The sequence below is a fragment of the Diachasma alloeum genome, unplaced genomic scaffold, assembly GCF_001412515.2.
Source record: "Diachasma alloeum isolate Michigan unplaced genomic scaffold, Dall2.0 Dall_scaffold_00255, whole genome shotgun sequence".
Lineage (NCBI taxonomy): Eukaryota > Metazoa > Arthropoda > Insecta > Hymenoptera > Braconidae > Diachasma > Diachasma alloeum.
Window position 1 is genome coordinate 281978 of NW_021680400.1, and position 15631 is coordinate 297608.

Sequence of the window (15631 nt, forward strand, 5' to 3'; positions counted from 1 at the left end):
CCCCCCCCGAAAAAAAAAAAACAGTATTCAATCCCAAAAACAAAAAAAAACACTCTTACACGAACAAAAACACTGCCACCTGAAAAACACTATCGATTCGTGGTTCAAACTCACTCCTAAGTCTTCATCATCAGCCCTTGTGGGGTTCCTAACCGGTGAAGCACCTCCAAACCCAGGTGAAACGCGTCAGAAAAGAAGGAAGAAAAAAAAACGAGCACAAAAATCAAAAGTATAGATAGAGATAGTGAAGAGAACGTAGGACGACACACTGGTGATTCAATTACCACTGGTAGCACATTGTCGACGAGACAAATTGTTTTAGCTTCATTATTTAATCCACTGAGTGCCTTAAACTCTATTTATTCTAATTTCGTAAAGTCTATTTTCATTAATATTTCATCCCTCGCTTAATTAATCGAAGATAATTGCTCGATTAAAAGCCTCAAAGTACAAGAAGAAATTTTAAAAACATGAAATAAAGTAAAAATGAGATAAAATAGTGAAGAAATAATGTTCCTCTAGAAGGTGAATGAAAAGAGATTTTTATTGGGAAAATTGACCGGGAATTCCCCGGTATAAAATCACGAAAACGGAGTCTCACGATACTTTGGGCGAGGATTTCTTCGTCGCTATGGATTTGAAGGAAGAAGAAGAAACTAATGCTGATCGTCAATTGTATTTGGTGGGTGCACCCCGAGATCCTCTGGTGTCCACTGGGGCTATTGTCGATGGAACAGACGATATTAATTCGAGTGGTGATCTTCAGACGAATGCACTGGCTGGTCTGATGTCAGGGCAATCATCGTCTGTATGCTTTCCAACTAAATTCAGTGAGTACAAGATTTTCATGCTGTTTTTATCTAATTAACCGGTCTGGGGACGTCTAACGCAATTTGAGGCTCAATTAAATTATTCCTAAATGCATTAAGCTAGCTTAACGCAAGGGGGGAAATAGCTGGGGATAGGGGAGATCGGGGCAAAATGAATTTAAGAATATCCAAGTACTTTGGATATTTTTTCTCTACTTTTGTAGTCGAACATCGAAGCTTTCAATTGACCCCAAATTTTCGGCCATTTTACAATGATTTTATTAGACAAACTTTGCAGGTGTGAATTTTAATCTCGATATTGAACCGTAAGACAACATTTTAAAAATTTGAAAAAACAATTTTTTCACATTTTTTTCATGATTTAACAACCGTTTTCTTTTAATTCGACAATTCAAAAAATTGTAATTTTCTTGTTGTTTCTGTTTATTTATTTCTTGAGTTTTTTATTTGTTTATTGTTTTTTGGAAACAGCTTATGACTTTTCGACGAGTCCCAGGAGTGAGGAAAGACAGATTACTGTTGGAAAACGTAAGCAGAGAAGGTATAGGACTACTTTTACGAATTTCCAATTGGAGGAGCTAGAGAGGGCTTTTCAGAAGACACATTATCCGGATGTTTTCTTCAGGGAGGAACTCGCATTGAGGATCCAACTTACTGAGGCTAGAGTACAAGTGAGTGGATCACATTTTCCTCTAGATAAATGCATCTTCAACAAGATGAAAAATTGTTTTTTCAAAAATTTTCAGGTATGGTTTCAAAATCGTCGAGCCAAATGGCGAAAGCAAGAGAAACAATGCAAGATGCCAGGCCAACTGGGTTCCCATTTGACCCCCACAGAGTGCCCAGAAGTCCATCATCCTCATCAGCAGCAGCAACAGCAGCAGCAGAACCCCCAGCAACAGACGGCTGATCATCTGCTGCTGGAAGCACCACTGGGCTCTCCCCCACCGATCTACCTGGGGATGGAGTGGACCGGCTTTTCGCCTTACTCAACCGTCCCCACAGCATCCCCACTCATCATGAACGCCATCAACAAGCCCCCAGATGTCGATGACAATCCCCTACTCGACCCTGATCTTCTCCAGTTGAAAAATCCGCGTTCCTAGTCCCAGCAATTGATCCTATTGATTATGAATGAGCAATTCTACTCGATTATACACAAAGAAATTAGTTTAATAAAATCAAATAAAATAGTAATTTCATCTTTATTCATTACGTATATATTACATTTTTCATTATAGTATCTATACGGATTGATTTTTCTTCACCTCCGTTGCGAAGTAGCCAAAGACAATTTGTTCCTCCCTCGAGTTGTTTCACGTTTTATTATTTTTTAAGTACTCCCCGATGATGATATCGATTAGTGGTGGACAGATTCAGTAGAAAAATGTAGCGAAACGACTGTTCAGCGCAATTCAAGAGACTTTTTCCTATTCAACTGTTTGATCTTCAAAACCATTTGATGGTTTTGAACTCAATTTTGCGAATTACTCGTTTTCTCTGTTGTTTCATTTTTTCCCAGTGTCCGTCCCCTAATAATCATCATGTAATTGTAAATTCTAGAAAATAATTCAATGTGAAAAAATGGACTTTCATTATTTTCCTACTGAATTATCCTCCGGGGAATACCTCAAACAGTGAATTGAATATTTAATTGAGATTTTCTTGGGTTACGCCACGTAAGAATACTCATCAGCACTATTTGGCGTACGTTCGATGTATTGTTTATCAATCAATGCCTCGATGCATTTCTTTATCATACCGATGGCTGGAGCGAATTTCACTTTGGACTGTTCAAGAACCTGTGGAAAAATAAAAATGTTAAAAAGTCGTTAAAAAAGATAGTTTTTATTTTTAATTAAGAATCAATTGATTTAATCCTCTTAATATCTCTCAAGAAAGAGTGATATAGTTGAAGAATCTTATGATTAATTTTTTACAGTTGAAAAAAATATCCCCAACTGTGACTAAAAAATGATTATTCTGTCCCAAAAATCTATTTTCAATTCCCCAAGACAAAAAAAAAATCTCGTCATTCCCCACCTCCTGAACAAGTTGATTATGCTTCAAAAGTTTTCTGCTCTTCATGATTCTGACAATGGCCGCCTGCAGATAGAGTTTCCTATCATCATCAACACTCCTGTGCGTCGCCTCGGCATCATGAGGTTGATCCCTCTGAAGTGCCCCAGTGACCTTAAACTTGGTTCTCTTATTGTAATAATCAAAATTGAGCATCAAAAGACTGTCCTCCTCTAGCTCCTTGTCTTCCTCCTTCTTGAGTATTTTGCAATCCACAAGACCCATGGCATGTTTCACCAGTTGGTCATGAGATAGCCTGAGAGAATGTGCAGCTTCCTTGCAGGTTATTTGTCCGCACTCCTCGAACAGCAACAGCAGAGCCATTTGATACGTCTGTACAGTCACCAAATACGATTTTTTAAGATAATTTAACTTGAGCTCTCCCTGACACAGATGATGCAGCCAAGTGAGCTTTCTCCCATTGAACTGTGCATGATAGAATTTCTCAAAGCTCGCGATAGACTTCTCCAGCTGTTGGGGGATGTGAAAGGGCCCTGGTGATGGTGGCAGTGAGAGTGGCCATGCCCCAGCCTGCAGGACATAAACAACAAACCCTATCCCAAGCTGATTTTCATCGCCACTCTCTCTCAGACTTGCTGAGAATTTGGCATTCAGATCCATGGAGACAGACATGTCTGTGAACATCCTGTGAAGTTTATTGGTGAATTCGTAACCACAAGTCTGCTTTAATCTATCTATCATGGCTTCTTCAGCGTCCATCGATTGACTTTGCTGATGGATCAGTCTCTTGGCCAGCATCCTGTACAGTTTATTATTTTCAAATTTTCATTAAGTAAAATTATATGGAATTTTTCTATTCATTTAAACAGATTTTTTTTTATATATTACTGAACACAAATAATTCAACCATCATACCTGGCATAAAATTTCTGAAAAACATCCTTATCGTCCACATACTTGAAGACGGTTATTGATTTAGCTAATTTATCGTCGATGTCCGCCTCAGATACACCCTTCGCTGATTTTTTCAACATAGTATCGCAGTATTTAGCGAGAAGCTCTGGGGCACGTGCTGGAGACTTTGATGTAGATCTGTGATTGACAACAGCTGCGCATGCTTTGTCCAGGGCACCCACGAATGCCTGATCCTTCTTGAAAACCTCTTCAATGAGGTCTGAGTACTTGGCATGAACCTCGAGAATTGATTCTACAAACTGGATGTGAACGTTTTCACCCTGCAGGGGCCCAATTGCATTGAGGCCCTGCTGAGTGATGTGTTGGGTGAGTTTCTGGACCAGAGGGGTGAGACCAGAGGGTAGCGGCCTCAGGAGCATGTAGAGGAGGGCTAGGTCTTTTTTTCTCTCGTTCTCGATCATCGATTCGGCCTCTGCGTGGAGCCAGAGAACGTGGGCTGCCACCATTTTTTCTTCGCAACAGGCGCGCACCTAAAAAGGATCGACCCATTGGTTTTTGATTCACATTTTTATCCAGACTATTTCACCAAGGAGAGTTGACCTTCAGTTTGACCCATTATCCCATTATCCCAGTGGATAAAAACAAAAACTTGTAAAATGCTAAAGATGAAATGAAATATACTTCAAAACAAGAGGGTCAAATTGAAGGTTAATACCACCCCACATTTGGAAGGGGTAGGCGGGGTTAAGCGTATAAGTGAAGCTCGGATTATCAGAATGATGGGGGGCAAACCGAGGGTCGTCAACTCTTGAGGCATTGTGCCATCGAAATTTGTCACTTAATCATGTTACCTTCGGGATACTACTGGGATGAAGAAACTTGTGCGCCCTGAGTTCCTCCTGCGCTAGTCTCCAGGTTACCCTCTCCATGTACCTGGTGACATCAGACTGCTGGAGTAATTCAACCGTCTCCCTGTTGTAGAATTCACCGGAGGCCTCGAGGAAGGGCCCCTCGAAGATCTCCTGATACATATCGAGCTCTCCCTTCATCTTGTAAGCCTCTACCCTCACAAACGACTCGATGACCCCGCAGATGACGTCTGTCGTCGTTGGCTGGGCACCTCCGATCCTGTCGGCATGGATGCCCTCCAGCAGCAGAAACACCAGTGACTTCTTCAGGGGATTTATCATCGTTCGCTTCCAAATGTCAAGACCCAGCTCACCTATCTCCATCTCCATTTCCTGGTAATCCGAGGAATTGGCCGATGCTGTACCGTAGATTATCTCAGCTTCAGTCAACTTTGTTTTCTTTATGTGCTGCTGGTTCAGGTAGAGGTAGAGTCGGTGGAGGTAGTTTATACCCTGGGAGTACTCGGTCCACGCATGGTGGTACGACTGCAGGAGGTTCGAATCACCTGCTGAGGAGACAATCCTCAGAAGGGCTGTTACGTGATACTCCAGGAAACGTTTTGTCTCGTTGTACAGACGATCCGCTAGGGGCTCGGGGTACGCCACGCACAGAGAGTAGACGTCTGAGAAACGGTCGTTCCACGTTGAACGGGGCACGTCCGCCAGGGTTATCACACCCTTTACCGTCTCCTGGAGGACCTCCCAGGTCTGCGAAAAGTCTACCTTCTTCGGCTTTAGGGACATTGTGGGGGGATGAGGATTTTTAATTCTGGACATAAAAGAAAATAGAGAATACATTCGGAAGCAAATTGTTAATTTATTAGCAACAATTACTATTCTCATATTTATGAAAAATGCCATTGTCCATTTTTTTTTTTCGAGTTTATGAGATTTGAGTTATCCAAATCGTACCATTTGGTCCGGGAATATTCACTGGTGAAGTCGGACAATTATTATTATTTCGGGTGGATGTCCAGGTGATATTGAAAATTCATATTATTTGGGAGAACTAACATTCATTCTAGTTGTGCTTGAACCACTGACTCTGGGAATTCGTTTACACTCTCGATATTATTGGAACTCTGCCAGGAGTCTGCTGGTTTTGCAAATCATCGTCGAACCAATTGCCTCTCTCATTCTCGTTACGAATAATCTTTGTGTTTCGACGGTTTTTTTTTTGTTACGAAAAATATTTAAATGAATTAAAATGAAGAACTTCTCTTGTAATTATACGATTTGAATGAATTTGGAGTTTGAAAAGATACTTTTGTCAAAACCTCATTACCCCATTTAAAGGGAGGAATTTTTTAGGCTTCAAAATGAGAAGAAAACCTTTAAATTAAATCCAATAACAATCCCCCTGGACACCCCTTCATGCCCGATTTTGCACAATTCTAGGAAAAACAGGTACAACAGTCCTTCTTCAATCTTCAATATCTCCTATTTAAAAAAATCAGGTGTTATTTTCAAGCCCCAAAAAACTCCTTCAATTTGAAAAAAAAAAAGAAAAACTCAAATCCCTCCGCCAATCTCCAATTTTGCCGATTCCCCGTCATCCTATTCCACCAACACTCGCAAAAATCGTGGAAAAAAAATCTAAATATATCCCCCTCGACAGTAACCTCCCATCCCGCTTCCTCCTTCCACAAAACCCCAGACAAAGACCTCCACCGTCCCCTGAAGCGACCCAAAAACCCAAAAAATGAAAACAGTACACAATGGGGTAGAAACGGACCGTCTTCAATTGTCACTATCTCCTTACCAAAATGATCCAATTTGGGCGAATCAAGTGCCATTTTCAATCCCAAAAAAGCCCCTGAATATGAACAAGAAAATCTGCAAATTCCCCTCTACCACTTGAGCTATTCTCCCTAAAATGCGTTCCGTTTTGCCCTACATGAGCCCCCAGGCATTAGTGAATCAGAGATGACCTCGTGCATTAAAAATCGCCAGCTGACTGCCCGAGGGATCCACCAAAGGCCCCATCCCTCGTCCAAACATCCCCAATCCCTTATATTGACTGAAGAACAATGATTTACCTCTCGTTATGATTTCTCCTGAGCAATTCCACTTGTTCCTGACGCTCCTAGGATCACTGATCAGAAGCAGCATGGCAATAATATCCACACTCGAAACCCCGATAAGTCCATCATATTCCGAAAATCTCAAATAACCCCGAATATTCAGTATTCCACAGTCACTCGAGAGCAAATATTTCTCGTTCCAACGGAGCCTCTCCTATTGTTACCACTCCAACTCGATATTGATAATAATAACACGTTAATATCACTCTTCAATAACATCAAATAACATTAGACAGCCATCTTCGAGCTGTGAATTAACGTACTTGTGACGTCACAAATCTTGAGGGGAAAATTTACTTTATCGACTGCATATGGCGTCTGCCGCGAGCTGAGACAGACACAGGATTGTTTGTCATCATTCAGCAGTGGGATTATTTATTTGAGAGAGAAGGTGGTTAAATAGCTGTAAAAATGGTGAGGATTATTGTTAATTATTTTGTTGAGTTTATTTCGCCTGAAACTATGGAGAATTTCATTGTTGGTTTTTTTTTTGGGGGGGGGAATTGAGGAGTTTTTTGCGATTTTTCGAGGTTAGATTCACACTCTTGGGATGACAAAGCGTTTTAGTGATTGAAATTTGAGGAAATTTGGCGGATGATGGGTTTTAAAGACATTGTTTCAATGTCATTGAATGAGTTCTATTGGAGTAATAGGCATGTTGACCAATTGAAGAATTACTCGTCACTTCATTAATGAATTCTTCACGTAGCGTTAATTATCGAATAATGCCAGAATGAAGACACCTCTCACCTCTTGTATTTCAGAGTATTCTAGCATACAATGGGGGTGCTATGATAGCAATGAAGGGCAAGAACTGCGTGGCTATAGCAGCCGATCGTAGATTTGGTATTCAAGCCCAAACAATTACCTGTGACTTTCAAAAGATCTTTGAAATGGGCCCACATCTATTTCTGGGCATACCCGGGCTCGCTACTGATGTTCAAACCGTTATGGAACGTCTGAGATTTCGTCTGAATCTCTACGAGCTCAAGGAGAACCGCAGAATGCACCCCAAGACATTTGCATCCGTTGTTTCTAATCTGCTTTATGAGAAGCGCTTTGGCACCTACTTCGTGGAGCCCATGATTGCTGGCCTTGACCCGGAGACATTCGAACCTTACATCTGTAATATGGATCTCATCGGGTGCATCAACGAGCCCGAGGACTTCGTTGTTGGGGGAACTGCTGAGGACCAACTCTACGGAATGTGCGAAACTGTTTATGAACCTGATCTTGAACCTGACGATCTTTTTGAGACCATCAGTCAGGCACTCGTCAATGCCTGCGATAGGGATGCTATCTCTGGATGGGGTGCTGTTGTTCACATCATGTCAGTATTATTTCATCTCATTGTTGGGTGGGGCACAATGGAATTGAATGAATTTTCCTCTATTTTTAAGCTTGAAGATAGAACGTGGAATTAGCAACTAAAATGTTCATATCTGCTTTAGATTCCGAATCAAAATGTTCTAAACCGTTTTACCGCTTCTCTGATGAATTTAAAGTTACGTGAAGATTAATCAACAACAGATTGTCCATTCTGTCCTTATCTATTTAATTAGTGATCTAGTATTAATTTCATTGTTTTATTGATTTTTTTCTATTGCAGTGAGAAGGATAAAGTCACTACCAGAACCATCAAGACGAGAATGGATTAATTATCAAAATAAAAACAGCTGAAGAAGAGTTTTTGTTCTTGATAATTTACATTTTTACTTTTTAATTAAATATACGTTTATTGAAAAAGAGAATATGCATCATCTGGTATTATTCTTTCGTAATTTCATGAGCCTTTGACACTTTTGGATTGGAAATTATCGATGGTGACGTATTTTCAGGGGTAATGAATGACAAAAAATTGAGATAGCATTATAGAATTTTTTATAAAATTAAAATATTTATTATATTTTTACAGTCTAATTTCTAAGAGCCAGTTTTAAACAAATATATGCAATTTGCGCTTTGCAGTGTCTACCTCAACTCATAAACATTTGAAACTTCCTATCATCATCGTCAATGAGAAGCATCAATATAAGTAAATTTTATAGCGGGGTAATCTTGTTTTAGCTGAATATCTTGGCGAGGCAGAGCTAGGAGAAGTCAAGAAAGAAAAAGCATTTCTAGATTTGAGATAAAAAATCCTCCATAACGTAAGAATACCTAGTAAATGGCGCGGAAAAGTTCATTCTCGGATGATTGGACAATTTTTCAAGGAGGAAGAGGAGAAAGATGGAAAAAACTAAATGATGGAAAAATTTCTCTCGATTGAATTCGTAAAATGATCAAGTATAAAAAATTGCGTGAGGGAACCGGAAATTGAATAGCCATTTTTATTAGAAAAAAAAATCTATTCCATTTTCACACTGAAATTTCTGAGAATACACTTTGAACAAATATGTACATGCTGAGACAATTATGTACAACTATATCATCTCTTATTTACCTTACAAAAATAAGTCGCTGCTGCATTTGTTCCTTTTCTGCTGCAATTTGAGCTTCCATTATCTACCTCTAGTCATAAACATTGATACTTCATATTATCATATTATCTATTTTAGCACGGATAGGAATAAATAGCACCTGTTAGATGCCTTCATCCGGCGAACACGTGGGAGAGCCTTGGCACATTGAGATAAAACTGCTAATTGTAAATAATATGTTTTGCAGTTTCCACTGGATATTTCTCGAGAATCCAAAATGTGACTCTCTGATAATGCTTAAAACGGTGAAATATATTTAATGACTTTGAGTTGTTAAATAATTACACGCGAATAATTTTTTCCAATTAAAATCGGAATGCAGGATAAATCTCAGTATTACATCCTTTTTTCTTCACTACAAAAACAATCCCTTCTTCTCGCCTCCGTCATCGAAAAAAAAAACAATTTTTAATTTAAAACTCACGCTCTCAAGATCTTTGAAATGTCAAAACAAGGATTTATTTTCTGAGCGCTCATCACCTTCAATTCTTCCCCACCGCTGCAATCTTCTGGGTCCTGCTCCAGAACAACTTTCCCGTCACCACCGTCGACGGTCTCCCCGAGAAGTAATCCTCAATCTCCTGGAGGCTCTTATTCTTGGTCTCCGGCAAACAAATGTAAAAGTAAATCGAGCCGAAAAACGAGATGCAGCCATAAAGCAGATAAGTGCCATGTTCGGTGATGGTGTTTTTGAGCAGTGGGAATGTCTTGACCACCATAAAAATGAAGGAGTGCGCAGCCATGGTGGTGAAGCCCCCGACAATGCCCCTGACCTGGACAGGATAGACCTCTCCAATCATGACCCAGGGGATAACGAGAAATCCAAGAGTACAAGCGATCGTGTAAGAGAACATGCAGACGACGGGGATCCAGGTCCAGATCGGCTGGATGTCATGATGCTCCCAGTATTCCCTGAGCCACTCGTAGCCCCCCAGTCCCAGCATGGACAGGCCGCAGCCGACGGAGGATATGAGCGTCAAGGGTCTCCTGCCACACCTTCTGCAGAGGATGCACGCTGCAATGGTGGAGAGTAATCTGACAAGCCCCAGGATCACTGTAGCCAGATAGCCGTTGATGCTCGTCCCAGAGGCCTTGAAGATCTCAACAGCATAAAAGGTGACGGCATTGGTCCCGCTCCACTGGTAAATCAGGAAGTAAAGACAAAGGAGAGCGAACGGTTTGAGAGCATTGGGCTTGACCAGCGCCCGGAGGATTTCCCCGAAGCCGGTCAGCCTCTTGAGGTTGTTCTTCGTGGAGAAGTTGACGAGTGTCTCCATCTCCCTGTCCAAATTGTAATTGCTCCCCCGGAACTTTCTCAGGGCGTTCCTCGCCTCCTCCGGTCTACTCCTGGAGATGAGGTAGGACGGTGTCTCGGGGAAGGCGAACATCAGGACGAGGGCTGCGAGGGGAATCAAGGCACTTATTGCCGCGCAGATCTTCCAGTGGAGGATGCTCCCGAGGGCGTATTCTATGAGGACCCCTGTGGACACCCCCACCGAAGCCAGGGCGGTCAGCATTCCTCGGAGGTGCGGTTGGGTTACTTCACTGGTGTAGACACGCGCTGGGGCACCCACCATTCCCGATCCTAGACCCACGAAGAAACGACCGGCGTAGATGGCCTCGACACTCGTGGCGAAGGTTATCAGGAGCCACCCGAGGAGCGCTGGGATCTCGGTGATTATCAGGGAACGCTTGCGACCGAGGTAATCCATTAAGTAACCGGTTAGGAGGCAGCCGATTGGCGTGCCGATTGACGACATACTAGCTGATAAACAGTAAAAGACATTGGGGGATTAGTTTTATTGGGCAAATAAATATTAAAAGGGATATGGCGAACTGAAAACTGGAGTCCAAATGAATTAGATGCCGCATCTTGTTTTTCAGAAAAAAGTGGGGAAGGGAGAATCGCTCCACTTTAATCCTCATAATCTTCTGATGTCATTTTCAAGATTAACAAAAGTAATTATTATGTATTCAAGATAAAAAGCTGGATTTCAAATCTTACCTATCCAAGACGACTGTGAATCATCAATTCTAATTGCACTCGAATACGTGCTGCAGTTGTACAAAGTCTCATTGATAATACTGCAATTGAAATAATTGCCATTGGTATCGTTTAATACAGTAGAACTGTCCACAATAGCTGTTGTGGTAGCTTTGAGCTGTGGAATAGCTATCGCTGAGAATCCAAAAGTCATTCCCGTGTTGACCGTTCCCAATTGCGCTACAAATGCCGCGGAAACTTGTCTCACGGAACTGCCAAACTGTTGCGATGGAACTTTTCCATTTTCAGGGTCCCCAGGTGTATTTATACTCTGGATCTTGGGCAGTGAATTATGGTTCATCAGGGTGGCTTTCTCCTCCGTCGCTCGACTGTCGCCATTTTTCCTGGTGGATGGAAAACACAAATGAAATTAGAAAGGATGTCGATTAGAATATCTGGACAATGTCATTGTTTGATAAGTCTCAATTGCGTGAGAAAATTTGCGGGAATTTCCTCTATTGACCCAATTACACTCGATTGAGCTTCAACACTGGACTATTTCTTCATGAAGGAAAATATATTTCGAGTTTTTACGTTTGCACTGTTGAACATTCGGTCGAGGCCGAGTAGATGGGATAAATTATTCAGAATTGATAGTTATGGAAATCAATTTTCAATTGAGATAACGGAATTTTGTAGTGAACTGCAATTGAAGTCGATATGTGGTGGTATAGGTCTAAAATTGTATTGAATTGTACTTAATCTTTGTGTATCTTTAATGCGCGTTTTTTTGCATAACAAATTGGTGGAATTTTATTTTGCCATCAATTTTTGTTTATTGAGACATTTTTATAGGAATTCTTTGACGTAAATTTTCCAACTCTACTTTTTCCATTTCCAATAAAAAAAAATCAAATAAAAAAAAATTGGAAAATTAAAATGAAAATTAAATTATTAAAATTTTTAATAGAAGTTTAATAGAATTTTCTAGCCAGTTATTCGCTAGGTTTTCCAAGTTTGTCCACTTCAATAACAAAAATGACTCATTTTTCTCGAGTCATTTATGTACGGAAGCTAATAGCTGTTATTTTATCACTCGCTCTTCTTTATTCCATTTGGTCAATTGGTCAGTTGGATGTTATTTTAATACATTTTCAGCGCGCTGTGTGGGTTTTCACGATAGCAAGGACGCATATTATATGTGTCAGAACAGCCGCACTCCGGGCACGTGCTCCTCATCCCCACCGTTGCCCCATGATTTACTGAAAATACAGCTATACTATAGGTAAGCCGGAATTCTACTCGTATCGCCGCGCATCGATAACTCAATCGTCAACAACTTGCCGGAATAATCTAGGCCTTCGTGTGGGAAAACTCTCACCAACTCTCATCATTCATCAAAATATTAATATTATTCGTAACATTTCGTTGATCAACGGAGCGCGTTTTGAAAACTTGTTTCTGACGAAAAACTGTTGCTGCTTTCAACATAATTTTTAACGCGAAATATTAGGTTTAATCGTTCGTTATTGTTGTAAATTTTATTTACTCGATTAGTCTTCAATAGACACATCATTGCATAACTATCGATAAATAGTCGACGAGTGACGTTATCTCGAAGGTAAATACGTCAAGTGTAACACTTGCAAAAGATTAATAAATCATCGATCAAACTTGATACGGAAGAATTAATAAAAAAATAATGGACGGAAAATTTTATCTACTTACTCTGACATTCTCAGTATCACCCACTAGAGGATTTGATTTTATTTTATATCACAATTTATGAAACTCACTGATATCGTTGCAAGAAAAAAATTAATTTATCAGTGATGAAAAATTTGAAGAAATTCCGGACTTTTGGGGGACTTTTTTCGTCGATCTCGATTCATTTGTACAAGAGTTGATTTTTAAATTTAAATTTTTTGGGTGACAAAAGCTTTTGTTCGGACTATTGGCGGTTTCAATTGAGGAACGAGAGCGTGACACATCGAGGATGCAATCGCGTCTCGAGAACGACTAACCGTCAAAGCTCTTTATACACGCGAGTTTTTTTTAAAAAACGTCGTCGGTAGGTCTAAAGCGCTACGAGTGGATTTTCCCGCCGTCTCGCCCCTCGTTTTTACGTTCTTGGGTTTTTTTTTAGGTCGGGCGGGGGAGGGGATGCGATTGTCATGTGACATTTTTTATAGGCTTTCACCCTTGGACGTTTGCCACGTCCGGCGATTTTTATGAGTCATTTTATTTTTCTGATCTCGGTCTTGTCTAGTTTGATTTTTTACGGAGTTGGAAAAAAATCGGGGAATTTCACCCTGTCTACTTCAAGTTATGAAGAATTGAAGATTACTACGGTTTTGTTTTGATAGATGAAGACTGGGTGCTGTTTGGATAAGTCAAATTTTATTTTAAAGTTTGAAGAGAGATCATCGAAATGAAGGGGAAACCCGGGGAATTTCACTCTGCCTATTTGAAGTTGCCAAGAATTTAAAATCATTAAATTTTTTTTACATCGGCAATGTTATTATTTTTTTATGGTTGATATCTTGAGCAAATAATGAGCGATTCTAATGAGTCAAATCTCATGTTGGGATTCCAAAAAATACATTGGAGATGAGAAAAGGAAACATTGAATTTTACGCTCTTAATTTGTTAATTACGCACCATCGAATATGATTAATGAATTTTCTCATTAAAATTAATGCCAATGTTTTTTTTTGTTCCCATTTTTTTTATCATCACAATATAGGCTTGTCATCAGTGATAAATTCCTCTGCTATGCGGCTCGTACTTCCATCTCGAAAAAATGAACAGAGAGAAAGAAAAAAAATCATGCTTGAGAGACGAAGAGAGAAGAGACTTCTTATCTGTTATTGTCGTTAAGCCGATGTGTGCTCACGATGATGAGACGTGGGTATCGACAACGGGAGGAATATGATATATGATAGTAAACAGATGGTCAATCTCAAGATTCACGATTGGAGTAAAATGGATCAGCGTGAAATTTCGCTCGTTTTCAAAAATGATTTGATTATTGACTAGTTTTTATAAAACTATTTTATGTTTTATAAAAATGGTTCAATAATTGATTAATACGTATCAATTAACAATACTATCAATAATTACCTAATCAATTGTTTTTCTTTGCGAAGAACACTTCAAGCGAAACATCAAGTGATTTGAGAAAAATGCGTATTTTTCTCTGCTCATCTCTAATTCATTGGGACTGAGCATTTACCTCAACGACGTATGTTTCAACGCCCGTTCACGAGATGCAGGTGTGGGCATTGTCACGCTCAATCCTCGTGATATGAAAGTGCAACATCAACGACCTCGGAAAAATGCATTAATTCTTTTCGAACTGGAAAAAACAGAAAAACGTCTCGTCACTTTTTTCGTTCCCCCGCGAATCATAGTATATGTATTTCGACGCAAGTGCGGCGGGTTTGAAAAATCCCCGTCGCACATGTCGCGCGCTAAATGGAAAAAGGTCGTATTGACCATTTTTGAATTGTTAGGTCAACCAAGTGGTAAAAAGCTCGTATAAACCTAATTTAGGAAACATGAAATCTGGACGATTTGAGCTCTGCAGAATCATTTTGATCTGACTTTTGAGGACAATTTTTTTAGCGCATGTGACCTTTTTTCCAATAGTGGAAAAATGAAAAAAAGAAATCTTTTCAAAGGCCTCAGGCAAGCTGTGATGGCGCAGCAGGGAAACCGCCATGTCTCTCACTCTCCCGTCAATGCGTACTGCCTTTCCCGCACGTATGCAACTTGACGTGACTTCCCTACTGTGACGTATAATTTTGAATTCATCATTAACGTCAATGAACCAAGTAAAAATCAATTTTTTTGTGGAATATAACACTGAGAACAATTTTACTACTAATCATCACCAGGAAAATTCTTGTGCAGTATCAGAAAAATTATTGTGGGCACGATTGAGAGAACAAGTTGATGAGAGGGAAATTTGATCGACTTGAAAAAATGTATTGTCCCTATTTACGAACGTTAATTTATGCGTGAATAGAAGGAAAATTCACCAACGTCGAGAATACTGCCCCTGTATACTCACAGCAAGGATGTAGGAAACGTCTCGTAATTATTGATGAGTGATGCCGGCATGTCTGCGAATCGAGAGCGAATGCAAATGCAGTAGCACGCGGTCCTCACACTGGATCACCGACGAGGCACGTCCGTTAAATAGTCACTCTCCAATCCCAACCCATGATAATAATAATAATAATAATAATAATAATAATAATAATAATAATAATAATTCCCAGAGAGAGTGACCAATACGGAGAATCAAGGACTCTCCCTAAAACAAAAGGGGAAATGCAATAATTCCGTTGGTGAATAATTCAATCCTAAATATTCAGCTCGTTGC

The 15631-nt window shown here is 40.0% G+C and overlaps 4 protein-coding genes across 4 annotated transcripts; 2 read left to right on the forward strand and 2 right to left on the reverse strand.

Annotated features, from left to right (window-relative positions):
* Positions 1-40: 40 nt before the first annotated feature.
* LOC107037507 (homeobox protein ARX) lies at positions 41-1982 on the forward strand. Its single transcript, XM_015256079.2, has 3 exons — positions 41-830; positions 1302-1501; positions 1577-1982. The coding sequence occupies exons 1-3, from the start codon at positions 632-634 to the stop codon at positions 1934-1936; spliced, it is 759 nt and encodes a 252-aa protein (XP_015111565.1). The 5' UTR covers positions 41-631; the 3' UTR covers positions 1937-1982.
* Positions 1983-2016: 34 nt separating this feature from the next.
* LOC107037510 (cullin-2) lies at positions 2017-7052 on the reverse strand. Its single transcript, XM_015256086.2, has 5 exons — positions 6733-7052; positions 4637-5462; positions 3786-4315; positions 2874-3669; positions 2017-2632 (listed from the first exon to the last, which is right to left on the reverse strand). The coding sequence occupies exons 2-5, from the start codon at positions 5435-5437 to the stop codon at positions 2501-2503; spliced, it is 2259 nt and encodes a 752-aa protein (XP_015111572.1). The 5' UTR covers positions 5438-5462; positions 6733-7052; the 3' UTR covers positions 2017-2500.
* Positions 7053-7062: 10 nt separating this feature from the next.
* Positions 7063-8528, forward strand: LOC107037513 (proteasome subunit beta type-3). Its single transcript, XM_015256090.2, has 3 exons — positions 7063-7191; positions 7542-8107; positions 8387-8528. Exons 1-3 carry the CDS (start codon positions 7189-7191, stop codon positions 8433-8435), a joined length of 618 nt encoding a protein of 205 aa, XP_015111576.1. The 5' UTR covers positions 7063-7188; the 3' UTR covers positions 8436-8528.
* Positions 8529-9073: 545 nt separating this feature from the next.
* LOC107037511 (facilitated trehalose transporter Tret1) lies at positions 9074-13277 on the reverse strand. Its single transcript, XM_015256088.2, has 3 exons — positions 12970-13277; positions 11263-11645; positions 9074-11022 (listed from the first exon to the last, which is right to left on the reverse strand). Exons 1-3 carry the CDS (start codon positions 12975-12977, stop codon positions 9740-9742), a joined length of 1674 nt encoding a protein of 557 aa, XP_015111574.1. The 5' UTR covers positions 12978-13277; the 3' UTR covers positions 9074-9739.
* Positions 13278-15631: the final 2354 nt, after the last annotated feature.